This window comes from Quercus lobata, chromosome 1 (genome assembly GCF_001633185.2).
Source record: "Quercus lobata isolate SW786 chromosome 1, ValleyOak3.0 Primary Assembly, whole genome shotgun sequence".
Classification (NCBI taxonomy): domain Eukaryota; kingdom Viridiplantae; phylum Streptophyta; class Magnoliopsida; order Fagales; family Fagaceae; genus Quercus; species Quercus lobata.
In genome coordinates this window covers 35,899,006-35,925,606 of record NC_044904.1, presented here as the reverse complement: position 1 = coordinate 35,925,606, position 26,601 = coordinate 35,899,006, and the positions used below count along the sequence as shown (strand labels likewise).

The following is a 26,601-nucleotide window of genomic DNA, read 5'->3' as shown; positions in this document are numbered from 1 at the left end:
CCGCTTGGCCAGAAAACATCCAAACGTGAGGGGATGGAGGAGCTTCGCCATGAGATATATGAGGGAAAAATAAACTGAGAGAATACCAAGGATCCCGTAAAGGGAAGGTCGGACGCTCAGTAACCTCGTGAGAATCACTCGAAGCAGAACCAGAAGAACCTTCACCCTCAGAAGGACTGGGAGTACGCTCTCTCCTCTTTCGAGAAGAAGAAGAAGCCATCAGAACAACACAAAAAAAAAAAAAAAAAAAAAAAAAGAGAGAGAGATTGAAAGTGCGAAAGGGAGGAAGACCAGAGTAACAGAGAAGAAGAGAAAAAGAAAGAGAAAACACAAAGAGTGAAAAACTCAGAGAAGCAAAGTGATAAGATGAAACGGCTACAATAAAGGCGCAAATAGTAGTTGGGGAAAACAGTTTATGGAAAGACGCGCCAGTTGCCAAGAAATTTAATTTGAAGTAGGGATTAATCAGCAGTTATTAATGAGAAATAACGGGAAACGAGAAAAGTGGGTAGAGGAGTTTTACCTCAAATACCCAACTGCCACGTCCCGTATAAAGAGGAAACTGCAAAAAATAATAATTGTAAGGGAATGCAACACGCAAAAAGGAGGTGACTAAAAGCAGCAGAAAAGGGCCGGGATCCCAAGTAAAAAGGAAGGGAACCCAGTAGAAGTCGGAAAAAGGAGGATACCACGAAAATCTTAGGAAACCTAAATCACTCACGCGTGGGTTTCAGCAACCCACGAGCTCGGGGGGCTAAATGTTGAGGTCTATAAAAAAAAGGGGTCATAATAAAATAAGCCCAAAACAGAAGAATAAGTCAAGCCCAAAAGGAAAAACTCAGGCTAAGCCCAAAGCAATAGATACGGACGACCCATGGGGGATAAAAGGAAGGCCCAGAGGATCCTGAAGCCCAGAAAAGAAAGAAGCATCCAAAAAGAGACCACGACAAAGTATAAAGAAGTAAGGATCTTCAGGAACAATCAATAGGCATGGATCCCTTCAGGCACAAAGAAAAAGGAAGACTGGGACAGATCGATAGAAAGAAGACAGAAGAAGAAAACGGAAATAAAAGCAAAAAACGCGAGCGACCTCTCATGGCACAGACAGAAAGGGCCTCGGGGAACCAGGACAGGGAAGAAGAATGATAACAAGCGACTTTCAAAAATGGCAGAACAGGATTCCGTCCAAAAAGGAAATAAAAGGAAAAGAGGAAGACGCCAAAAGTGGGGATGTCGAGAAGGGCATACCTCAGCACGTCCTGAAGAGGATGGCTAACCAGAAGCTTTTGAAAGAATCAGAACCAAGAGAAGGAAAGAATGAGAGAAAACGGAAAAGGGACTTATCGAGACGATGGGGACAGAACATGCTCTGTTTGCAAAAGAACAAAACAGGGGAACCAACGGTTCCCCGGGAAGCCCAAAAAACTCCATTATAAAAGGAGGGGATGGGTTGTGAAGAAGGCAGCGAGAAAAAAAAGAAAGAAACGCAAGAAAGAAGAAATTCTCTAGGAAAAAACTATCAGAAAAATCTGTGCAGAAAGAAAAATACTAAGGGAAAAACAAATACTGCTTCCCGATATCCTGTAAAGGCCACTATTGCACATATTCGGATTCAACGAGAATCAAACTTTGCAAGTTTTGAAGGCTGAAATAACCATTCAAGACTGCAATTTTTGAGCTTGATTGGACTTTGTATCACGTCCTAGTGAGCTTTCTGTAATCAAACAGATGATGAATCAATGAAATACTATTTCATAATTCCCAGGATCCCCACAACACCTTTTTTTTATCGTCTTGCTAATCCTGTTTTTCTTTCCTTCTGAACTTACGTTGTTAATTTTTGGCACTCTTCGATATCCTTGTTTGTCATTTTTCTATATATTGTCAGGAGTATTCTCTGCATTCACTTGATTCTTAAACAGCTCGTTAGCTGCGGTGAGTCAAGGCCCGGTCCACCAAATCCTTCTTTTTCATTCAAGCCCGGGATCCTTGGGCCTAAGTATCCTGAAAAAGGCACTCTCACAACCATTCAGGTCCATTTCTCTCAGGGTAGTTAATCTCCACGACAGGACTTTTCCTAAGAAATTAATTGCGTTAAGAAGGAACATTCTTTCCTCTCTGACTTTGCTCTTGCGGACCAAATTTTAGTTGATTTCCTAACATTCTGATTGACCCATACATATTAATACTTGTTCATTTTCGTTCTGTTCTTTTCCTTCTGTAAAAGTGATTATTATTCCTGTAGTTGTGTTTGAGGGTTGTTTGGTCATTTCCCACTGTGTGGCTAGATATTTTATTTATTTTATTATTATTATGTCTGTCTGCCACAACCTGTCTGAAATAGCTCTGCCTGTCTCAAGCACGTTCCTGGCAAACCTAGCCTAGTTTGCACACAAGCCGGACCAACTTGAGCTGCAGCTGGACCGGTCCTAACTCCCTTATCTAGAAAACTTGGGCTTAGTGCCACAGGAAGCAACCCAACACCGCTAGCACAGCCCACCACTTTACAATTATATTTCTATTTGTGTTTTGTAGTGAGAATTAGAAAAATGGATTCATAAACCTCGATGTTTGCTATCTCAGGCAACATATATTGAATAAATTATTACTGTAAACGGTTACTTGTGATGGGTTGTTTCATTGTCGTATTGTTAATCATCATTTTTTCTAAATTCAGAATCCAAAAAAGAAAAAAAACTTTACATACAAAAACAAAAGTTCAGTTCTAATTGTTTCGATTCTATTGATATGTCAATGTACATTGCACTTTTCTATTTTGTTTTTATAAAGATATTGCACTTAACTCTATTTCAAAGCAGAAAATATATAGGCAAAGGAGAGTGATTGACAATATACAACCATATTACTAATATATTTGTAAAAAAAAAAAGCCACTTGTTGGATCATTGGGCTTTAGTGTGGACAGGTTTTTTGTGCTGGAAAATAGACAAAAGTGGCTACTTCTCCCGTTCTCCCTACTCCGTAATCAACTGGAAACAAAATTTTTGAAGCACAAGGTACAAAAACCACGAGTGGTGCAGGGTACAAGCAATTGAAACTTGAAACAAGTTTATTTATGGGGCAGCTTTTCTTTAGATATTTTTTTCAATTTTCTATTCCTAAGCGGAAAGAGTTCTAATCAAGTTACAAAGTGCCCAGTTTTTTTTGTCTTGGTTGTTTTTTGTCATATGTATTGTATTAATGTAATAATTGTTTTGTTATTAGTGATAATTGTTCCATTTTTCTCAATCTCATCTCTTTCATATGAAATTATCCCTAACAATTGTTGCGCCTTTTTACTACAACTTCTTTTCATTTATTTTATGGAAATACCTTTTTTATATATAAATTAAATGATATTATTGGTGATTAAGTACTTGCTAATGTTGATGGCCTTTTGTATAATTTTTTCTTTTAAGGATTAAATATAACTTCACAACTCCCTTTTTTTTTAAAATTGCATATATTAGTGCCTAGGTTTTATTGACTTTGCCATATGTATTCTCTTAACGTAATAATTTTTTGTTATTAGTGATAACTAGTCGCTAACCCGTGCGATGCACAGGATTCTTTAAAAAGAAAAAAACAATATTGCAATTATCATTTGCTGGACTAAATCAGAATGTCTCAAGACTCACTAATCAAATAATACAACTAAATGGAGAACCCAAGCATAACATAAAATCTTCACTAATTCAAATATTAAACATTGTCAAACCTAGTACACAGTATGCTTGTTCCCAATAAAATAAATCCTGTATATCAGCTCCATAAAAATACATACATGCCGAAAAGATTAATACCACTACCATAGGTCCATTGGCAATGAAGATATTTTCATAGTTACATATATTCTATGAATAAACAAATAAACAAATTGTAATAATGATCGCAATCTTATTTTCATAATAAATAAATAGAATATAGTTACTAATGTCAAATTCTTTTGCTATGACTCAAAAAGAGTAGAGAAAGAACATAATACAACAAATCTGCATTATATAGAAGAGTACATCATATATTTATTTAACATAAAACATTGAGTTCTATAAATTGTTATTTAGAACAGAGAAAGCAAATATTTGACCTCACGCCACATGGAGAGAGAAAGAGAGTAAGGAAGCTTTTACGAATTTGAATCAAAAGAGGACGTCCACGGCATCTTGATTTTGCTCCCTTCAATCCCAATTCTGCAAAGCTCATAGAAAACCAATAGGAAATCGGTTGTCGATTGAACTGAAGGTGAAACAAAGAGAAAACAAATCTCTTCATTTACTTTTAATCGCTTACCATCATTAGGAGCAGAGACAAAGGAGAAGGTGCACTAAAGGCAAAGCATAGAGACTGGAGAGAGAAACAGATGAGAAGCTATGGTTTTCCTTCTTCTTCTTCTTCTTCTTTTCTTTTTTGATAGGAAGGGGCTATGGTTTTTGATTTGGGGGTTTCCTGCATATTATTGTTATCATGGGAAATTTTAGCACAGCTCCAAAATAAGTTTTAATAAACCATCTCTTTTAACTAATTTTTTTTTAACCAAAAAAGGCCAAGAATGATTGAAATAAACAGAGTATTTACAGGAAGATTTATAAACAGTAAACAAATGTAGGACATGACTTATCTAATCCTGAACAAAAATTAAAGCATGATGGTATCAAAGTTAGATAAGTTTGACCTATATAAAGAGAACAGGAATCTTCACATTCCCAACCACGTCTCTTGAGCTAAGATACCATAGATATTGCTTTTTCAAAATCATGAACAAACTTTGCCAATAAAGCCATCTCCACGTTAAACCCTTTTGCTTTGCCTTGAAATAGTTCTTAGAAGTTAAGTAGACATTAAACATAAGTTATTCCCAATTAAAAAATTAAGCATAAGTTATTACACTTAAATGGTGGCCAACACAATTCAAAGCATACCACATCAATGATTATGTTTGTTCAACATTAAAACAATGCTAGAATGAAGGGGCATAAAACATTTGAACCAAAATAGATAGAAGATTGAAAGCAATCACCAACCTTATTAGATCTTAGAATATCTATCAGTCCACCAGTGAACTTCTGACCAATGGCCATGTGATAAGGAAAGGACCTTGTAGCCTCCTTTAAGTCAAATGGATTGTCTATGCACATGGCAGCTGTAAGCAATGTATTCTCTCTAGCTTCTGCCAAGTACTTCATCAACATGTTTGCACCATATTCCCAGCCAACGACCATCAATGTAACCCATGGCCTTGCCTTATTGACGAACTGTATAACTGTGGAGATATCATCGCTGTTAGCAGCTATAAATAACCTGCAGAAAATAGAATAGTAAAGAAGCTCCTACTATTAGCACATTTAAAAGAAACCTGTATTAGACGATTCTCCTATCCATGTACCTAAGCATGAGATTGATTAAAATTTACCATGAAAACAACTACTTTGAAGTAAAAGTGGCAAGGTTTCCTCCCATGCCCACACCACTGAATTTAAAAAATATATATATTAAAAAAATGGTCAGTCCTAATTCACCTCACACATCTGGAATGCGATCCCCCATTGCTTGTTGCGGTGAAATGAAAAACCATGTAAAGTATGTCATGGTAAGAACATGGAAACATGTACTTACAAAGATGCCCTTAAATCAATGTCATAGTAATGAAGCTAAAATTTTCTTAACAGTTCCTTATGAACAATTATGAAGCATATATAAATCATTAAACAAACTTTTTTAAAAATCAATTACATAGATAACAAATACTCACAAAGCCTTGGCAGCTTCTCAAAATTATCAAAGGAAATAGAAACTCAACCACAAAGCCTTGGCTATATTTGTCCATTTTCACCACCCTTTCTTCTACCAAAGTTCCAGACTTGTCCTGTAAATTCACCTACTCGGCTGCCCTATTTTCAATTGATACAATGGTGGTTAGGATGTTGATATAAGGCTTTGAAATTAGGCATTGGCGACTTAAGGTCACCTTTTGCTTTTGATTACAATAGTCCAAACCGAGTGGTGAAAGGAGGCAGAATATCCACAATTTATAACTAAGGATAAACACTCAAACAGGGTATAATCAAACCAAGTATCAAATGTGTATGAGATACAAATTGCAATGCATGACAACTCTGTGTAATGTCAAGCAATATAAAGTTTGCATTAAAGAGCATAAAAACCCAGCCATTGTTACACTACACCATTGCATTGCCCTGTAACTTGTACATTGCATGCAGTAAAAAAATCAGCATAGCTCTTTTGCATAAATCAACACATAATGAATGACTCTAAAGAGTTTTCTAGCAAAATCCTGCTGATGGCATTAGCATGAAGTAGCGTAGTAACCGTAACAAACAGCAATTAAACTTCCTCAGCTCCAGGGTTCAATTGCTGTTTCAAACCTAAATTGCTCAATTTTGTTCTAGATAATAGAAAATAAATTAAAAAAATTGTTGTAATTATGTCAAATTTATCATTGCGACTTATTTAAATTGCCACAATTAAAAGCGCAACCACCATTCAAAATTTGAGAGATAAGTAGGATAATTAATCGATATTTAGTTATAATAAAAAAAGAAGACGAAGCAGAAGAAGTTACCCATGACTGGATTAGACTATAACTGAATCAAGCGAATAATGAACTTTGCCCATACGCAGAAATCATCTTTCACCATTGTCATCCAAAAATCTCTACTTAAATCTCAAATCATGAACCTAGAATCGTAGAAATCACAGGTCCTTTTCTTCGGCTTGCTCTTGCTCTTGCTAAAATTTAATATATTGAAAGGAATCAAAATTGAGGGAGAACCTATATTAGGGTTTTGAGTATTGATAAAAACCAATTCTAAATCAAAACAAAATCTGAACCAATTTCGTAAATCAAAACCAAACAAAATAGCCGAACCTAAATCTTATTAAATACCCAAAATTAATATAAAAGATTATACCTATAGCCGTTGGTTGTGAGGCAAAGCGTTTGTGGCTTAGTTGAATTCGTTTACCGTCGCAGGGGAAGAGAGAAAGATCTGCGTATAGCTTGTTGGGCTGAGTTTGCGTTTGAAGGAGATAGAGATTTGTTTAGGGGTTGAATTTGCGTTTGAAGGAGAGACAGAGACAGAGAAATAGGTTTTCGTATTGAGTTTACTCTGCTGAGTTTGCGTTTTTGTATTGGGTTTTGTTTAGGAGTTGAACTGAATAAATTTTACCGGGTTTGTTTTGGGGATAAATAGTTATGGTGTTTAGGTGTTTTTTTTTTTTTAATAGTTGTATTTTTTTAAATAATGCTGATGTGGAAAAATGTGGGAGCTTGAAAAGCTTGAATTTGTGTTTGAAGGAGAGACAGAGACAGAGAAATAGGTTTTCGTATTGAGTTTACTCTGCTGAGTTTGCGTTTTTGTATTGGGTTTTGTTTAGGGGTTGAACTGAGTAAATTTTACCGGGTTTGTTTTGGGGATAAATAGTTACGGTGTCTAGGTGTTTTTTTTTTTTTTTTTAAATAGTTTAATTTTTTTAAATAATGTTGATGTGGAAAAATGTAGGAGCTTGAAAATTTTCGGTTTTATATATATATATATATATATAGATTATTTCATTTTTCTCAATCTCATCTCTTTCATATGAAATTATCCCTAATAATTGTTGTGCCTAAATAATAGGGGGAAGTTATCTTTAAAGATAAAATTTAAAAATGATAGAGAAATCTGCTTTTAAAGATAAAATTTAAATAATAGACTAATTTTAGGGGTAAAAACCTAAAACGTGGGTTTTTTTTTTTTTTTTTTCTTTTCTTTAAAGATAAAATTGTAAAATCATGGAGAAAATTGATTCTAAATAATAGGCAAACTTTTAGGAATAAAAATACCGGGTAAAAACCTAAAAACGTTTTTTTTCCTCTTTTCTTTAAAGATAAAATTATAAAATCATAGAAAAAATGGCTTCTAAATAATAAGCAAACTTTTAGGAATAAAAATACCTAAAACATGGGTTTTTTTTTTGGCTTGAAATTGTAAAAAATATCAAAGCAACGTTCAAGGATTCACAATTTATTAACTGAAACAATAAAATAATGGATATTATTTTTCACCAAAACTCTATTGAACATTGTTATCCTTAAACAAAGCAATTTATCCTTGACAATATTGCACAATCCAAAAACCTGAGTCTCAACCGTCAAACAAAATAAGGAATGTAAAAAAAAAAAAAAAATGTAAAAGAAAAAGAAAATTTAGGATCTAAAATCCTAAAACAAGGGTTTTTTTTTTAGAAAAATGATATGTCCACAATATTTTTACAACATTTTTACAATAAATCCTAAGTGGCAGGTTGTTACTGGTTGTTATTGTTAGGCTAAAAAAGTAATCTCAATTCAAATTTGAACCAATAAAAACTGACTACCTAGAATTTGTTGTGAAAATGTTATAAAAATATTGTGAACATAGCACTTCTCTCTTCTTTTTTTAATGTAAAACTGTGCTGGTTAGTAGGCTATTAGTAGAGGATTCTAAAATCCTAAAGTTTAGGATTTTTTGCTTGAAATTGTAAAAAAAATTAAAAAAAAAATACTACAAATTTTTAATCTTGGTACAGTACCTTAGGTGCTGTTCCTTAGGTTATTTTCTTAAATTTGGTCATATGACTACTTAATTAAAAAAAACTAGCCTCTGAGCATGTGCATGCTCAGAGGCTTTTCTATTTTTTTGGGTAAAAATTAATCATATGCATAAATTATAATTTGGGATTAATATATTTTTCAATCACAAAAAAAAAAACCTAGGGGTGTGATGAGTGTCTCCTTTTTTTTCTGAGCGCGAGCTAATATATATAAAAACTTAAAGAAACCTACGAGGAGTTTCGTAGAAATACTACATATTTTTTGCAAAAATACACTTAACACCCTTGTCATTTTAGTTCACTGAATTTAAAACTTATCATTTTAGTCTATTGACTTTGATTAATTGTCTTTTAGTCTAGTAAGCTTTAAAATTGTAATTTAAATCCATTAACCTTGAAGATTTGTCATTTTAGTCCGTTAAGTTTAAATTTTATCATTTTTTATAAGTTAATAAAATAATTTCTATAATTAATTGTTTAATGTTAAAAATGTCAAACAACATCTTTTTAAGGAGGTTAACATAATTTTTTTAAGGACAATGGACAATAGGACTAAAGTGACTGCGTTATCAAAGTTAATAAATTAAATTGACAAGTTTTGTTTCTCAAAAAAAAATTGACAAATTTTAAACTTAATGGACTAAAATTACAATTAATCAAAGTTATAGGATTTAGAGTGTATTTTTGCCTAAAAGTTTCTTAAATATTCAATTTTTTTAATCATATTCATATATATATATATATATATATATAGATCAATGCCCTCACCCCACTTAAACCCTAGTCATGAATGGCGTAGAACCCCACGCAATAGTAACAAACTTTTGACTTGTGAGGTTTTTTTGTTCTAGGTAGATAGTAACAGATTTTTGAACCACATACATAAGTCATCCCAAAACAATGTTATTACAACTGTGCTATGAGTTGAACCCCAACCATGTGAGAGTTAACTCTAAAACTTTTCGGCAAGACCACATAACTTGACGAGGGAAATTTCAGACATACCCTAGAAAAGGATGACTGAGGATCAGAAGGACGGATCGACACCCTAAGGGACGATCATTCCTCGAGGAATAATCAGTCCCTAAGAGAAGATCAGTCCCATAGGGATGATCAAACCCCTAAGGGACGATCAGTCCCAACCAAAGACGACCCTATAAAGGATCATCAGGCCCGACAATCCCCAGTGTTAGGCCCGACGATCCTCAATGTCAAGACGACTCGTCATCTAGGGTCTCCCACGGATATATGGGGCCCATCTTTGCATCCTTATATGGAAATTACTTGCACACTATGGCCAAAGATCTTATCACACAATCAGATCTCTTATATATGGAAATGCGATCCCAAGTATCTTGGGACCTTTCTTTCTACAAGGAAATTCCCCCGAATCAAGGGATTTTAGTTGGCTCTCTACCACTATATAAACTACAAACCTTACCATTCTTGAGGTACATGAATTCTCTCTAACTCTTAAATTCTTGGAGATTCTTTTATCACTGATTTAACCTTCAGAGGGTTTTTGACCGGTATCCCACAGGTGCCCTTTGATTGGTTTTCTCTTTTATTCTTCAAGTACCTCCATTGGCGCATGTGTGGACGATCAACTCACTGACGATTTTTGTGCATCGTCACAACCATATCACATAAAGAATTATACATACTAGAATCTTGAATTAAAATGAGAAAGTCATGGAGCACCATATATGACACTTTGCGAATCTGTTAGTGGAATAAGGTTTAATGTTTTATCATGTATGGAAAATACGATGAAAAGCTAAAACAAGACGAAGAATCACAAAATATTAGTCTTGAGTTTTGTTGAATCACTATCTTTTAAAATGATATTTGCTCTCACTCATAAGAAAGTTTACTATTTTATTCCTAACAATTGTATTTATACAACAAAACTTGAATTAAGATTGCTTAGAATTTTAAGTCACGAGAATTATGGATTCTTGAGAGATTATATTTATATTGTTCGATATAATTAGAATTTGATTTTTTTAATATCATATTATATAAAATATGTATTTAAATATATTGTAGGGAGGTGGCTTATAAAGCCTAAATAAACATTGGGCTGTAGGTTAAAACATGCCCAAAACCTATCCTTCCGAAGTGGAAAGTCTCTCTATAGGGAAAATACCCCGGAATACAAATTGAAGGTAACCAAAGGGTCAGCAGAAACCTCCCCAAAGTACTTGAACCTCGAACTCTAACCCAACGGAACCCACCACCTTAGATCTGTTCATGAACAACCATGGAAACCATCAGAGGTGGATCACTTCAGCCATACTGCCCATGTCAACCTATGGGTTTGAGCTACCAAGGAATAGTTCTAAGATGTACGTGGATATTTGAGGATGCTTTCTGGATCTTCCTGATAGATCTACAACAACCTACTTGACACACTTGCATTAATGCTATAGATATCTGATTAGGATAAAACAAGAAGCCCCAAAAGTCTTTATTCATCCTAACCTTGAGAAAATGAGAGCCTAATGGGATAGAAGGCTGCCTAACTAAATTATGACAACATGTGCTAAACAGCTAAAGCTCATACTTGAGAAGAAAATGAGGCAAATAAAATAATGTATAAGGATGAAAAAGGAGAGGGAGGGGGAGTATAAAAGGAAAAAGATGGATAGAAATAGGGGTTGGTTGTTTTTTGAGATTTTGAGAGAGAAAAGAGAAAAGAGGGATACACAATGAGGAATGTAACAATAAAGTTAGAGCAACAAAATCTTAGATACTATTTCACTAGTAACAAGTTGTTTGGTTCTTATTCAAATCCCCATTGTGGATTACAGTGAACTCATAATAGAAATTAAGTAGGTTCCAGTTAGCTAAACTGGTAAAGTCTTTAATGGTTGAATAAGAGATATGATAAGAATGATTTAAGTGTTGCTATGATTTGAGTGGAGTGGACTAGGAGCTGTTGTGATTAGGAGTTGCTATAGCTATGATCAAGAGCTGCTATGGCTGGGATCAGGTGCTGCTGTGTTGCTACCGTGTGTGTGTTGCTTTGGTAATTTGTTGTAAGCTAGATAGTAACTAATAAGTTGGGTAGTTAACAATTATAATTGTGGAATGTTCAGTTAGTTATAGCTGTGTCAAGTGATTGGATGGGCAGTTAGTTAGTTAGAGGTAGTTGTAGTGTTGTATCATTGTAAACCGTAGCATTGTCATTCTGTTATAAAGGTGTAATCTGTTAAGGAGTAGGCATTAATGAAGATTGATGTACAATTCTCTATTCCTTACTCTCTTTATTCTCTATCTCTCTCCCTATTTCCTTCACCGTTCCATTCATTCTCTAAGGAGGCCTAGTTCCCTCGAAGAACTATTAGAATTGCTCCCATCTTGATTAGGATAGGAACAAGCAAATTCCTATCAAGGTCTGCGGTACACCGAAAACTGATTGGTGTCTTAGTCTAATGATAAAGGGCTATCATGAAAAGATGACGTCATAGGTTGAAACTTTCTAAAAAAAAATTGTGACTATAAGTGCTAAATTAAACACGCTTTAATTTCATGCCACATACATAAAGTTGAATTGTTTTAAATAATCTTATAAACATTATTTTAGTAACTAAATAATTATAATTTGACCATTATAGATACATTTAAAAACAACAATAATACCCTTGAATATTTACTTTGGTGAAAATAGTTATTTTTGTTTAAAAATTAACTTTATTTAATTTGTTAAAAAAAGTGAAAAATTATTTAAGTATTATATTAGATATTCTCACATATACAAGTTTTGTGGGAATAGATATTTCCTACCTAAAAGGTGGGGGAGTTAACTCTCATGTTTCATGAGAATTGAGATACTCGTGAAAGTTATAATTCTCAAGAATTTTGCCAAATGAACAATCAAATTTTTATGAATTTTCACAATTTAACAATTCTTATCCCAAATCCAAGCATAATGAATAGTCATATGTTAAATAAATTGTTAGGGACGTTTTTGGGACAAGGTCGAAAATGCGAGAATGGCCCAAATCTCTGCTTGGGTTCTTTAGAAGTGTTTATTGTGGAGAATCAAATCCAAAATTCCAAATGTATAATGAACAAAAGGCTAATGGTGCTTTGACAAGAGAGAATCAAAATGCTAATAATACAAGTGCAGAAAAAGTATAAAAACATAATAGGTCTGAAATTTCGACCCACAGTCAGCGAAAAGAGGAAATTAAGAGAGGTTGTGAGGAAGAGAGGGAAGGTTCTCCTGTACCCATATTTCCACCCCTATACTTCAGAATTTCGAGAATGTTAGCTGGCTGAATGGGCTTAGCAAAAGTGCAGAAAAAATATAAAAAATATAACAAGTCTGAAATTTCGACCCACAGTCAGCGAGAAGAGGAAATTGAAAGAGGTTGTGAGAAAGAGAGGGAAGGTTCCCCTGTACCCAGATTTCCACCCCTAAGGTTCAAAATTGTGAGAATGTTTCCTGGCTCAGTGGGTTTTTGCTTTCAAGTTTCAACTCTAAGGGGAAAACATGGTTGATTCATTTTTGAACTGAAGAAAGTGTCTTATATTGAGTTTGGGGTGTTGTTAATGACTGGTTTTTTGGTAGTAGAAGGGGCTTTTATCCCCCATGACACTAATTTAGTGTCTTGGCTTGGGTTGCTTTTGTTTAGGAAAGAGTTTGACATGCTTTTAACATGATTTGGGAAATAAAGGGGGTTTGCTCTAATTGGCTGCCCTTGGTTAGACATTTCAGATTATTGGAACACTTACCTAAGTGAGGGCTAGCTGTTGGAGTTGGCCAATGAGAGCCAACTATGTTTTAAAGGTAAAAGCGGGTTAGGGCAGAAAGTTTAGGCCACAGTTAGCCATAACATAAAAGCTCTCTTGAGGTGGAAATTTTAGGTACAAGACCTCCTCTATGAGCCTGAGATGCTACCAGTGTCCCTTGCCCACTTGGTAGCACACTTGGTTTAGGCTCATGCAAAAGGTCCGAAAGAAACCGACCCAAACCCTCCAAATCAAACTTCCTCATTTTCCCCCATGAGTCATATGGGCTTGGGCCATGCTTAAAAAAATAAAATAAAATATAATACATGAATTGAGCCCACAAGGAAGTCGGGCTTAGTTGAATTGAACTTATAGAAAATGAGTCGTGAAAATGGGTATCAACATAATTACTATCCTAAATTTTATAATTTCCTTGTATATGAGTATTTTAGTAAAAAAACTACATATAAAACATCTAAATATATAACGAAAAGACGACAACGAAAAGACACTGCTGAAATGTAAACATGAAGAATCATAGCCTTTAAAGTAGTGGTTAAAATTGTTACTAACCATTAGAAATAATCATCTGTTACTCAAAGCACACTTTTTTTTTTTGGGTACAATTTGTAAAATCTAAAATCTCAAACAATTTTGCTAAGAACTTCGTTTTGAGTGAACAAAGTAATGAGGAAATAATTTGGGACAAGATCTAGAAGCTAAATCTGCAAGAGAGGCGTAAAATGATGCTATGGTGAGCTCTTCAAATGTTCTTACAACCAGAACTAAGATATTCAGCTCCATTCAAGGGTTAGACACAAGCTACCCTTTATGTGGCCAAGCTTTAAAGACTCTAATCCACCTAATTCTTCATTGCCCCTTGTCAAAGTTGGAGGGTTCAATAGCATGTGAGGCCTTCATACATATGCAAAACTCAACTAGGGACCTTATCAATCATTTTCTAAACCTCACAGCTGCTTTTGTGTGTCAAATTGATCGAAGATGATTTCATCCTCTTTGTAGCATTGGCCATGAATTTCATATGGGGAAAGCAAAATCAAGTTGTTCACGATGGAATAATTCCATCTATGCCAAAAGAATTTCCCTGCTCTTTCAAAAGCACAAAAAGCAAAGAATTGAATCCTAACTATCTTCAAGAGAGACCTCTCAGGACCATTCCACTTGAAAACCCAATCAAAATTAATTGTGATGCAACGATGTCCAAAAACCATTTGATGACATACTCAATTGCCAAAGATTGGATAGGATCCCTGGTATTAATATTTGAGAAAAAAATGAAGACACCATGGCCTTTGTCAAAGTAGAAGCGGAGGCCATCAAATGGTTAATCCAATTAGCAAAACAGTAAAGCCTGGGCAATTTTTTATGTAGAAAGTGATTCCAAGTTATGTATAGACGCCTGTTTGTTACCGTTGTTTAAATAACAGTTTTCAGTATTTAAACAATATTACACATATTTTCACACATTTTTCACCTACACGTATTTTCAAAAAATACAAACAACGTTATTAGAAATCTCTTATCAAACGGACAAATGCCTTAGCATTGCTCCTCCTTGGTGAATATCCAACCTAATTGAAGAAATCCATATAATCTCTCTGGATCATTTGAGTCCTATTTCTTCTCTTGGGTTTTTAGAGAGGCAAACTCTTTGTCCCATGACCTAGCCGGTGGGCTTTCTTGGAATTGCACTCAAGCAAATAAAAATATGTGTTACTTTTATAAATGATAATGAATGAAAGGACTAATTTGATAGAAACATTAAAATTTAAGCATTGAAATGACAAAAAAAAAAGGTACAAAAATGAAAATTCACCCAAACTTAAATACATGTGATTTGGAGTTTCCCTCCTTTTTGTTCTCGAAAATTGAGTAAGCCAACCTAACAGCATGTTTTAGACTTCAGTGGGATGGGTTTGTGTTGACCATGTTTTTCATGGTTAAAAAAGAAACCCTTACCCGTAGCCCGTTTTCATCATTTGGTTTGGATCCAATTTTAGTCAAGTTTTAGGTAGATAATAATGTGGTACACATTCTATATATAAAAAAAAAAAAACTTGGGACTAAAATTATATGGACCACAATACAAGATGTGACAATACATTTCACCAAAAAAAGAAAAAGAGTTTCTCAAAAAAAAAAAAGAGTTTCCTCGAAGTCGACAAAACCGGAGCAGTGAGGAGACAATACATAAACATAATACATGTAGATGTAGTAGACTCTCAAGTCTTCAAAAAAGTGAAGAAGGGGCACGTTCCCGCAATTAAGACAAAATCGAAGGGCATTGAGTGGAAATCCCTAATATTTAAATGACAGCGACGCAGAGAGAAAAGAGAAGCCAGCAGCCAAAAAAGCCAAACAACAAAGAGCTATCTATCTCTCTCTCTTTAATAGACCCTTCTTCTCTCTTTTGTGGTTCGCTCTCTTTCTCTCGCTCTCGTTCTCGCTCTCGCTAGCTGTGTCCCTGGGTTTTCTATCGTGCGCTTCTCACACAATCTCATCCTCTTACAGATTCGTTGTCTTCTTCTCGATCCCCAAACTGTAAGTCCTTTTTTCCTCTAATCTCCAGCCCTAATTTCTCGATCCTTCTACTCCTTTCCAAGATCCCTAAATTTTTTTAAAAAAAATTTATTTATAAAACCTCAATCTGCATTAATTTTTATTTTTTATCTGCTCCAAAAATTAATAAAAAAATGTTTGTTTGAAAATCGAGCCTATCGATTTGCTTTTTGATTTGGATGTTGCATGTCAACGATTCGGGAGTTTAGGTCGTCGATCTTGATTTTTTTATTAATTAATTAATTAACATTTCTATTTAATATATGTGATTGGTGAACTTGCTCTGGTAGATTTTTATTGAATGATCTGTGATATATTTGCGGCGATGATTATTGAATTTCATTTCTTTTTTGTTAATTTTATTTTTAATATTTGATCGGAAAAATGCCGATATGTTGAATAATTAGGGCTTTTAGGATTTGAAATTGGATTTTTTTTTTGCAAAAAAAGAAGGGCTTTAGCAGTGGTTTGCAGATGCCTTTGGGTTAGCTTGGGCATTTTCTTCAATTTTTTGTAAATTTTGGAGTTTTTCTTTAATATTATCTTTGTTGCAATATATCATATATGTTAATGTGAATGTGGACCAAGTAAATTGGGCAATTGATTATCAGTAGCTTCCAGCTATGAGCTATCAAAAATTTCCGTTTTTACTTTCCAAATCTTTAAAAAAAAAAAAAAAAAAAAAAAAAAAAGGGAAAAGTGTTTATTTTGTGTGCGGAAAGTGAAGGATTTAGCCCCTGGATCAAGTGGGTTCAGTGAAGTGATGGGATTTTTATTATTTATTTATTTTTGCGCTTGATAATTTAAAGGCTTTAAATTTGCAATTGCTGTTGTACCAAAACGAGAACAATGAGTTTTTATTTGCAAATTGAAGCATATTGAACATGTTGGTTGTACAGTTTTGTTGTTAGAATATTTAAATTTGTGTTTTTTTTTCCTGAATTTTTATCAGGCAATCATGAGTGATGAAGGAGAAAGGACTTGTCCTCTCTGCGCAGAAGAGATGGATTTGACTGATCAGCAATTGAAGCCGTGCAAGTGCGGCTATGAGGTTTGATACTAATTCCTGTTTCACATTTCTAATAAATTTGCTTTTCTTAATGTTATTCTGAAGCTTTGTCCACTTTGTCACAGATATGTGTTTGGTGTTGGCATCACATTATGGACATGGCTGAAAAGGATGACACAGAGGGGCGGTGTCCTGCATGTCGTTCGCCTTATGATAAGGAAAAAATTGTTGGGATGGCTGCAAGCTGTGAGAGGTGATTATTTTTTAAACATTGTATATGCTACTGCCAAGAAATTGATAGTTCCATTTGTTTTTCTGTTTTCATTTTATTTTAATATAAATTTCATTGCAGGTTGGTGGCCGAAATCAGTTTCGAGAGGAAAAAATGCCAGAAGGCGAAGACCAAATCATCTGATGGACGTAAGCAACTTAGCAGTGTTCGAGTGATTCAACGGAACCTTGTCTACATAGTTGGCTTGCCTCTTAATCTGGCAGATGAAGATGTACTCTCTCTCTCTCTCTCTCTCTCTCTCTCTCTCTCGTATATCAGTACCTTTTCAGTTGAGTTTTTTGGAGGAGCATTTAAATATTTCTTCTTTAATGTTTTATGCAGCTTCTCCAGCACCGTGAATATTTTGGTCAGTATGGTAAGGTTCTAAAAGTGTCCATGTCTCGGACAGCTGCTGGTGTAATTCAACAATTTCCAAACAATACATGTAGTGTGTAAGTTTCTTAATGTCTGTTTTGTTTGGTTACCGAACGCACCCAGTGTGAAACATTCTGCTATTGCTGTTTGAAATTTTATTATATAAGTTTTTATCTGGAAGTGTAAAGTAAAAGTGCTGCTTAAATTTTTATTATATATGTATGATAATTTGTCTTTAGTGTATTTAGCTTATATGATTTTTTCCCCTTGTCACATTTATGGTCTCCTGTTCCATGGGGTTTTGAGCTGTTTAATATGTTTAATTTTTATTTGTTTTTTATTAACTTTTTCAGAGTTATCTGTATTATTCTTCTTACTAAATATCAATTCATTCAGATATATTACTTACTCAAAAGAGGAGGAAGCAATTCGTTGTATTCAAAATGTACATGGGTTTATTTTGGATGGTAGACCGTTGAGGTAAGTGCCTGATTATGGTTTTTTAAACATGCTTCTTTCATCATTGGGTTGGATGAATATGCACCATTGTAGTTGTATGCTTAATAATGTTCGAAGTTTGTATCAGGGCTTGCTTTGGGACTACAAAGTATTGCCATGCTTGGCTGAGAAATGTGGTATGAATCATTACTTCTAGATTGGTCTTATGACTTATTAGCAAATGTTTTTTTTTCCCTTCCAAGTTTATCATAATCTAATTGGGTATGAAACATCTATTTGGTACAGCCTTGCACCAATCCTGATTGTCTCTATTTGCATGAGATTGGTTCTCAAGAGGATAGTTTCTCTAAAGATGAAATAATTTCGGCATATACAAGGTATATTTATGATTGTGTACTGTATAGTAATTTTGAAGGTAAATTTTTTCCCCCTAACCTCTTCCTATGGTGCTGTTTAATGTAGTCAAAAGACCTTACCTCATTATAATGCATATATTGTCTGTTTGGCTAGGGCTTATAAGCTGAGCATTTAGCTTGTATGTACAATTTTTTATAACCTAACTTTTTTCTCACTTTTTCAAAGTACATGTATACTTTAGCACACTTTCGACAAAAAGTTTCCAGCAAAAAGCTAAATAAGTTGTTCCCAAATGGACTAGTGAAACCTAAATATCAGAAATATGATAATTCTAGACCATTTGCTTGGAGTTGTTATTGTAACAATTGGAAATTCCACTAGTGGGATGGGTAAAAATGAGATTAGAATTCTGAAAGGCTTACATCTAAGAGTGCATGCTTGTCATTTCTAGAACTGAATAGAAATCTCAAGTTATTGGTGAAGTATAGGATGTGGTTAGAGTTTGCGTTTTTAAATTGTAAAAATTTGGTAGGAAATGCAGCTGAAAAGTTGATTATATATGCATTTGGGTGTTCATCTTGCAAAATCTTTCAAATGATTTTCCTGCTTTGTGCTGCTTGATAGTTATGTGGTGCCTTCATTGCATGATTAATTAACTTGCATAGTGTTTTTAAAGGAGTAGAGTTCAACAAATTACTGGTGCTGCAAACAATATGCAACGGCGTGCGGGGAATCTTTTGCCACCACCAGCAGATGAATATTGCAGTAACAGTTCTGCTTCTGCTGCAAAACCTATTATCAAAAGTACAAGTGTAAGATAATACAACATAAAATCATAAGCATTTTGCTTTACACTAAGCATAAAATTATCTGGATTTTACTCTATTGTTGTTATTGTTGTTGTTGCTTTTATATAGTTGTGTTGGTGTGTGTGCATGTGTACTTTTCAACAAAGCAACCCAACACTCAACAAAATTCTGACTAAATTATGTTTGATCTTCTCTAAACAACTTTTGAAATTAATTTAGGTATGGCCTTTTCTACAAATTCTTTGATTGACTTTTCATTTATTTATAGTTATTAAATATGTATCGTATACAATATTTTTAATCGAAAATATTTATGCTTATATGTACGCTTCATTTTCCTAGAGTATATATGAATAAAGTGGAGGGTGAGGTCATTAGTTCAACACTTTTTTTTAATTTTTTTATTGGTAATTTATTCACAGTTATTGGTTCAGCACTCATTGAATGTGTGTGTAACTGGCTAATCAAAATATTTTGGCTTGAGGATGTTTAAGATGATTTGATCAAGACAATCATCGGCTTCTCGCATTCATACTCAAGCAGGTGTTGTAATGTAGGATAGGATCAATGATATTTTGTTATTTAGTACTCCTGTCCCATTATGTTTGTCCACTTTAGAAATTCAACTTTTCAAGGGAATATCATTTAATGCATTCTCTTTGAAATAAAAAAATTTCAGTTTTCGAAACTACCATTATTTAACTCTAACAAAGCAAATAGAAAAGAATTATTGACTTTCCAAATAAAGTAAAGGCTAGGATGGGAAGGTATAAAGATTGTGGTTATCGACTTTTCACAATGGACAAGTATTTTGGGACATCCCAAATGGCTATGGTTGGGACCAGAATTCAGGAAACATATAATAATTATTAGTGCTAAAGTTATATCTAGTGTTCATGATATTTAAATATCCAGCTTTATGATTTGACTCATAGGGATGTATGATTATGATTCTCCACCGAACATTACTCCATGCAACATAGGAGTGAATGGATGATGTTATTAGTGAATATATGGGATTTATAGAACATTAACTCTTGTTATTCAGCTATCATAATTGTGTTGGAAAACATCAGCATCTATGTTGATGTTAACTGAAATTGGTTACATTTATCTAGCAGAATGTGGCAAGTGTTGTTAGAGTTTCTCCACCAAATTCAAGTTCTGGTAGCCCGGTAGCGCTCCCTCCTGCAGCCTCATGGTATGCAAATTTGCTAGGTTTGGCCTTAATTTTGTTGATCATAATTACTTGTCTTAAAAATTTGATTACTTGTACCAGGGCAACACGTGCTCCAAATGGCCAGCCACCAGCTGCCAGTATAGCATGTGCAAATGGGCCTTCCAAACAGAAAACTGAAGCAGTTAGTAGTACATCGGTATTTTCATCAGCAGTTGCAGGCACAATTCAGGCTTCCACATTGCATGGTGATGGCAGCAAGAAGCCAACATTAAATGAAGATATTCAAACCATAAACCCTCAAAGTAAATCCGAATCATTGAAACCCTTGAAACAGCATACAAGTATGGATTGCCTAATCAATCCAACTGAGAAACTTGCCATACCGGATGGAACTCATGCTTCTTTATCATTGAGCAATGAGTTATCTTGTCCACCAGCATCCAAGGACAATGATGGAGGCATTAATATGCCACCAGACATTACAGATTCTGCTTATAATACAGGGCATTCTTGTGCTTCTGTTCCTGAAAAATTAGGGGTGGTTGCTAGTGGACAGATTCAGAACTTATGTTCTGTTATGTCTTCGATAAGCATTGATGGAATTGCAAGAGATGAACACTCTGATGTAGTCAGACCTAATAGTTCAGAGTCTGATCCTGTTTTGATTAAAGCGCCTGGAATTCAAGGGTTACAGCAACATTATGCTGAGCAATACAGAGAACCTGCAACCACAACAGTTGGGAAAGCTACCCCAATTAATGGGGTGTATGCATTAAGTGGACAATGTGACTGGAGATCAGATTCAAATGGTCAAGTAGCACAGGATAATGCTTCTGAAGTGGAAGACGATGTACTATCTTTTGATAGTCAAAGACTCAAGGATCCGGAAGTTGTGAGTAGGGCTACGTATTTGCCTAATTCAGCTAATTCACTCCATGCTTCAAGGTCCCATCCATTGCCACATAGTGAGGTATACGGTGCAGTTAGGTTAAACACTGATCATCCAATATCTTTGGATAATAGAATTAGTGAAGGCTCACATCTACATTCATCTAGCATTTCGGTATTATCTAATGGTTTCCCTGAGAACTTGGTCAGCAATGCCTCTGGTTCGGATAGGTCCTTGGATCGCTCCTTTTTACTTCCAAATGAAGAGAGAAGAAATCCGATGGGACGATTTCTGGGTGATGTAGCTAATGGTGACAGCAATGCTGCTATTGATAGAGGAGAGAGCAGTATAATCTCAAATATATTATCATTGGACTTTGAATGGAATGAATCATTGGCATCCCCTCAGCGTCTAGTTAAATTGTTGGGTGAACGAGATAAAGAGTCTAGTTCTCTCAAAATGTCAAGTTCTTGGAAAGGACAAAATAATAATAATCAGTCCAGGTTTTCTTTTGCAAGGCACGAGGAATCGAGAAATCAAATATTTGATGTACAACCATCTTTTAATGCAATCGAGCAATTTCCAAAGAGCCGTTCATATAGCCAGGATTTTGCTGAAAGAGATATGTACATGGATAAAATTGGAATTGGCAATGGTTTCTCTTCCCGAAATTTTGAAGAATCTGAATTTCTTACTAGCAGTCATCCTGTTATCTCTTCTAGTAAGCTTTCTGGTGAGTGTTGTTTTACATTTCTTTGAATTTTTATTTACCTCCTATGATTTTATGTTGGTAAACCTAAGTTATATAATTGCATCTGCTTTTGTGTGATGTTTTCTTGATCATCGTGGTTCTATGTTTGTAAGCATCTGCTTGCCATTATATTGATAGCTTGTAATTTGTAATTAGTCTGGTTGTGCTTCCTCACGTACATGAATGAGTCTAGATGTTGATTTTGATCATAAATGTATGTGTTTTGGGTATTTTCTACATTTTAATTTGGGGCTGCTGTAAAGTTGGCTAGGCAGTGCTTCAGTCATTGGTGTGTGTTGAAGGAATTTGTTCCAGTTCCTCTGTTTTGTTGTGTGTGGGCCCTATTAAGCGATTATGCCAGCTATTTGTGTGAAATCTCCTGTATCTTGTCTTATACTAGCACTTTTGTTTTATCATTTGATGAAAATTCATAATATATCTCTGTTTCCTTTTAACAATCTTTTTATTAGGTTCAATGTGGTATTTCTCTTTGCTGGAAGGGAAAAAAAAAATGACGTGTTGACCTTTATCAATTTTGCCTTGAATTAGGTTTTTGATATCTAATATTTTTGCAGAATTAGAGAAGTGATTCTGCTATGTAGTTCAATATTTCTGGGTGGAACTCAGTTAAATAACACATCCTTTTTTTTTTTGATAAGTTAGTTAAATAACACATCCTTAATTTACTGTTGAAAGCTACCACATGATCTCCCCCCCCCCCCCTCGCGGGCGGCGCCCTCCCAACCCGAGAGAGAGGGCTGTTTGTTACAGACATTTTGTTTTGTGGTGTGCAAATAGATTAGTCACTACATATCAAAAGAAAGAAAATGCTGTATGACTAGTTTGCCCTTCCAATTCTAAAGACTGCACTATGTTTGTGGATTCTATGATTTGGGGGCATGGAAATATCTTTAATGCTTTGACATGTACACAGGATGTCATACATGTCAACTTCAGAGTTCCCAAAATCCTTTCCGGTTTGCATGTGAAGGTGTCAAAAAGATTACAAAACACCTACCAGTAATATATTTTCAATCCTAATAGATCTGAAAGTGAAATAAGATTTTTAGGACAGTTCGTTTGCCACATACTAGATATGGATCTATGAGTCCGGTTACTCCGCGTGAAAAGGCATGCATTGTGCAAGTCTAACATGGTTGAACAATGGTGGTGATCATCTTGGATTTTTTTTTAACTGCTGGTGAAAGTGGATGGCATAAAATTGGTTGTTCACTTGTTATGGTTATGCTAAAAGTTAAATCTATTGGATATTTTCTCTTTATTCTACGTTAAAAAACTTAAAAACAATTTTGGTTTGTCATGTGATATAATGTGTATATGTGGAAATGGTAATTTTGTGCATACCATCTCTTCATGTTTTTCTTACCATTGTTTATCAGGTGTTTCGAGAGCACAAATTTCTGCCCCTCCTGGATTCTCAGTTCCAAGCAGGGCCCCGCCCCCTGGTTTTTCATCTAATGAGAGAGTGGACCAAGCTTTTGACCCTATGGCTGGTTAGTTAAAATATAGTTTGTGCTGATCTTTTAACAGATTGTTATAGATATTTTCTGTTCAAAATGATAAAGTATTACTTTTGTATTTTTCTTCTCAGGAAATCATCTGCTTGACACTTCCTCCTTGTTGAGAAATTCGTATCAGGCACCTACCTCTGGAAATATTGGTAATACCGGGGATATTGAGTTTATGGATCCTGCAATTTTGGCTGTTGGTAAAGGGAGAATTCAAGGTGGGCTTGGCAATCCGGGCTTGGACATGAGATCAAATTTTTCCCCACAATTAAGTGCCTTTGAAAATGATGCAAGAATGCAACTATTGATGCAAAGATCACTCTCCCCGCAGCAGAACTTTAGATTTTCTGACATTGGAGATAATTTTTCTCACCATAATGATTCTTATGGCATTTCCTCAAGGCTTGTGGATCAACCACAAGTTAATAATATATCCCATTTTGCACAGCTGCCCCTCCAACAGTCTAGAAGTGCGCATATGTCTAATGGCAACTGGGACAATTGGAATGAAGTTCAAAGTGGAAACAGTTTGGTTATGGCTGATCTCCTAAGAAATGAAAGATTGGGATATAACAAATTTTACAATGGTTATGAAGATTCAAAGTATCGGATGCCCAGTTCTGGTGATCTCTATAATAGGACATTTGGGATGTGATCTTGTCGCTTATCAGAATGATCTATCTTTTACTTGGCTGGCAATATTATGCTTAAACAGAAAAGTGAAAATAATCTTTTGCAATTTGGTGGCACTGTATTGAGAGGATGTACTGACTCATAACTGGTCTCGTTGGGCAGCCTGATGAAGGATCAATCTCCCGAAAAATGTGGGGTCTGGTTGCTAGTGGGTAAGGATGAAATATTATTTGCTTTTGGATAATAGTTTTCTTTTGGGTGGCTGCATAGATTTTGTGCTTCACTCTTATCCCTTTCTTTTCCACACACAACCAAACACCATTTCTGTTCCATGAGGAAGCATATACATTTCTGTTTCTCCCAACACTTCCTCTTCCCCTCCAATTTGAGTATTCTCTTTTGATTTTTGATTCCAGATGGACACTTCAAAATATCTTTTAACCTTCCACTTCAAATGTTAGCTTTCACCTGCAAATCCTGATTTCAAAATTGTGGGACAGAAATTGAAACTAATTTAGAATTTTAATGGCCTGAGTTCTTGCCTAGTATCCAGTATAAATCATCTGATATCAAGGTGTTTGCATTTTCCAATGCTCTGTGAGAACAACCTTTTTGTTCTCTTACGTTCCCTTCATTAGGAACCGTATGGTTTACAAATCAATGGCTTTTCATTGTTAATTTGGGTAATTGAAATTTGTTCTCTCTTATTTATTGTTGTATATCATTTTTCTATATCTGCAGGTGAACGAAGCTGCGATTCTACAAAGTAACATGACATTGTAACATTTGATGGATGGGAAAGGGTTGTTATTAAGTGAATGCTTTTAATGATCTAATTGGCAAGCAGACGCTCCTGATATTTTCTCCTAGTTTCAGAAAGAGTTGAAGTCAATGTTGCTCTCACTCACCAATTAAGCGGATGGAATCTGACCTTAACTTCTTTTTTTCTTTTCTTTTCCCTTTTTTTTTTTTTTTTTTTTAAATTTTTTAAATTTTGGAGTTCTATACTACTACTACTGCCTTCACAGTTCTACTACTATGTATGAAGTGGCCGGACCCTGAGTGGTTTGAGTTTTGGGGGAAAAAAATGCCCCTTACAGTTTTACAATATGACAATCTTATCACATGTTTCTTCTACATTCTTTTGTGGTTTGGATGTATACGTGTTTAGATGTTTCGAGTCTTCTGACTTGTCATGCTTCATGTTTCAAAAATTGTTGAATATATTTCTTTAAAAAAAAGGTCAAATATACATTGCTAGTCATTAAAATTGGGACTACACCTTTGATTTGAGTGCAATTTCAACTGCTCTAGAAGTATACAGTGGACTCTCTTATAATAAATGTTCTAATAATGATTAGTGTTTCAAAAAATTTCATGAAGGACGATTTAGTTAGTAGAAGTAAAATTTTTATTTATAAATTGTGGGTTAATGAATCCAACCATTTTACATCAAAGTCTGATCGAATAATTTTTCCCCAATAGTCAATTCACATCATAATATCAGTTAGGTCTGGTCTTTCTACATCATCTGTAATTTCTCTTTGGTAATGAAAGGTTTATGAGGCTGTAAATATGTATATATATTTATAAGGTTAAAATTTGTGCTGTATTCCCTTAGTAAAAAAGAAGCGCTGTAATTGTAAGTTGTATATAAAGTTAATTTAAGTATATTATATAATAAAAAAAAGGTCTTATAGTTTATATAAATTTCTCACTCACGGGTGTATACGCAAGTGCCAGATAATTTAAATAATTTAGACTTTGATATTTTCTAGTAATTCTTTTCATGAGGAATGTTAATGATGAGAGGCATAATCATAATTATTAACTTCAACGGAGAAAATATATCTCTCTTTCTATTTTTCATTAAAAAAAAAAAATTAAACTCTATTGAATATTGTTTATTCATTTTTGTTTTTGGTTAATATTGTTTATTCATTTAAGTTGTGTACTACTAATTAAACTCTATTAAATAATTGTACTATATCCACTATTATAACCAATGGAACCTCTTCAAACTCAGCCAAAATAATAATAATAATAATAATAATAATAAGGGAACTTGCTCGAGTCGTACACAGGTATAGACTCGTAATTATTGAGTTTAATAGAATATAATAGATCTGCATTTATATCCATAGCGTTATTAACTCCGTTTACAATAAATTAATACTTAGTGTTGTATCAACGAATAATAATTAATGCATCTTCTCAGATGCATTTAAATTTCCACCACATTGTTGAGGAAATTTGAATGCTCTAGTCAGGTTAGAGATAAAGCAGCAGCCATGCATCGACCTCGACTGTGGTTTGTTAAAGCTTTATTAGGCTGACTGGAGGTGAAATATTAATTGCGAAATCAGTGTTCAGAAAAGTCATGCAAGAATTTTGTTTATATATCAACAAAAATTTGAAAACAAGTTT

At 34.4% G+C, this 26,601-nt stretch overlaps 1 protein-coding gene and 1 long non-coding RNA gene across 4 annotated transcripts; one reads left to right on the top strand and one right to left on the bottom strand.

The window, feature by feature from the left end:
- Positions 1–3,950: 3,950 nt before the first annotated feature.
- LOC115951662 lies at positions 3,951–5,218 on the bottom strand. The gene is made up of 3 exons (XR_004083286.1): positions 5,022–5,218; positions 4,291–4,446; positions 3,951–4,190 (listed from the first exon to the last, which is right to left on the bottom strand). It is a non-coding gene; the product is annotated as an uncharacterized LOC115951662 (long non-coding RNA).
- A 10,461-nt stretch (positions 5,219–15,679) lies between these two features.
- On the top strand, positions 15,680–25,406 carry LOC115988727. 3 transcript variants are annotated; one of them, XM_031112360.1, is made up of 14 exons: positions 15,680–15,894; positions 16,865–16,963; positions 17,047–17,174; positions 17,274–17,424; positions 17,535–17,644; positions 17,964–18,047; positions 18,154–18,202; positions 18,312–18,403; positions 19,066–19,195; positions 20,311–20,393; positions 20,472–21,994; positions 23,413–23,526; positions 23,625–24,386; positions 24,916–25,406. In XM_031112360.1, exons 2-13 carry the CDS (start codon positions 16,871–16,873, stop codon positions 24,194–24,196), a joined length of 3,129 nt encoding a protein of 1,042 aa, XP_030968220.1. In that variant the 5' UTR covers positions 15,680–15,894; positions 16,865–16,870; the 3' UTR covers positions 24,197–24,386; positions 24,916–25,406. The 3 variants fall into 3 exon arrangements, with proteins under 3 accessions (XP_030968220.1, XP_030968204.1, XP_030968212.1); XM_031112344.1 differs by having other exon boundaries at positions 19,060–19,195; XM_031112352.1 differs by having other exon boundaries at positions 15,681–15,894; positions 19,060–19,195; positions 20,314–20,393.
- The last annotated feature ends 1,195 nt before the right edge of the window (positions 25,407–26,601 follow it).

Excerpts from the sequence above, each read along its gene's own strand:
- LOC115988727 (XM_031112344.1), top strand. The coding sequence starts at position 16,871 with ATGAGTGATGAAGGAGAAAGGACTTGTCCTCTCTGCGCAGAAGAGATG. Across the intron at positions 16,964-17,046 it reads CGTGCAAGTGCGGCTATGAG|ATATGTGTTTGGTGTTGGCA; the intron begins GTTTGATACTAA and ends ACTTTGTCACAG. Across the intron at positions 17,645-17,963 it reads CCAAACAATACATGTAGTGT|ATATATTACTTACTCAAAAG; the intron begins GTAAGTTTCTTA and ends CAATTCATTCAG.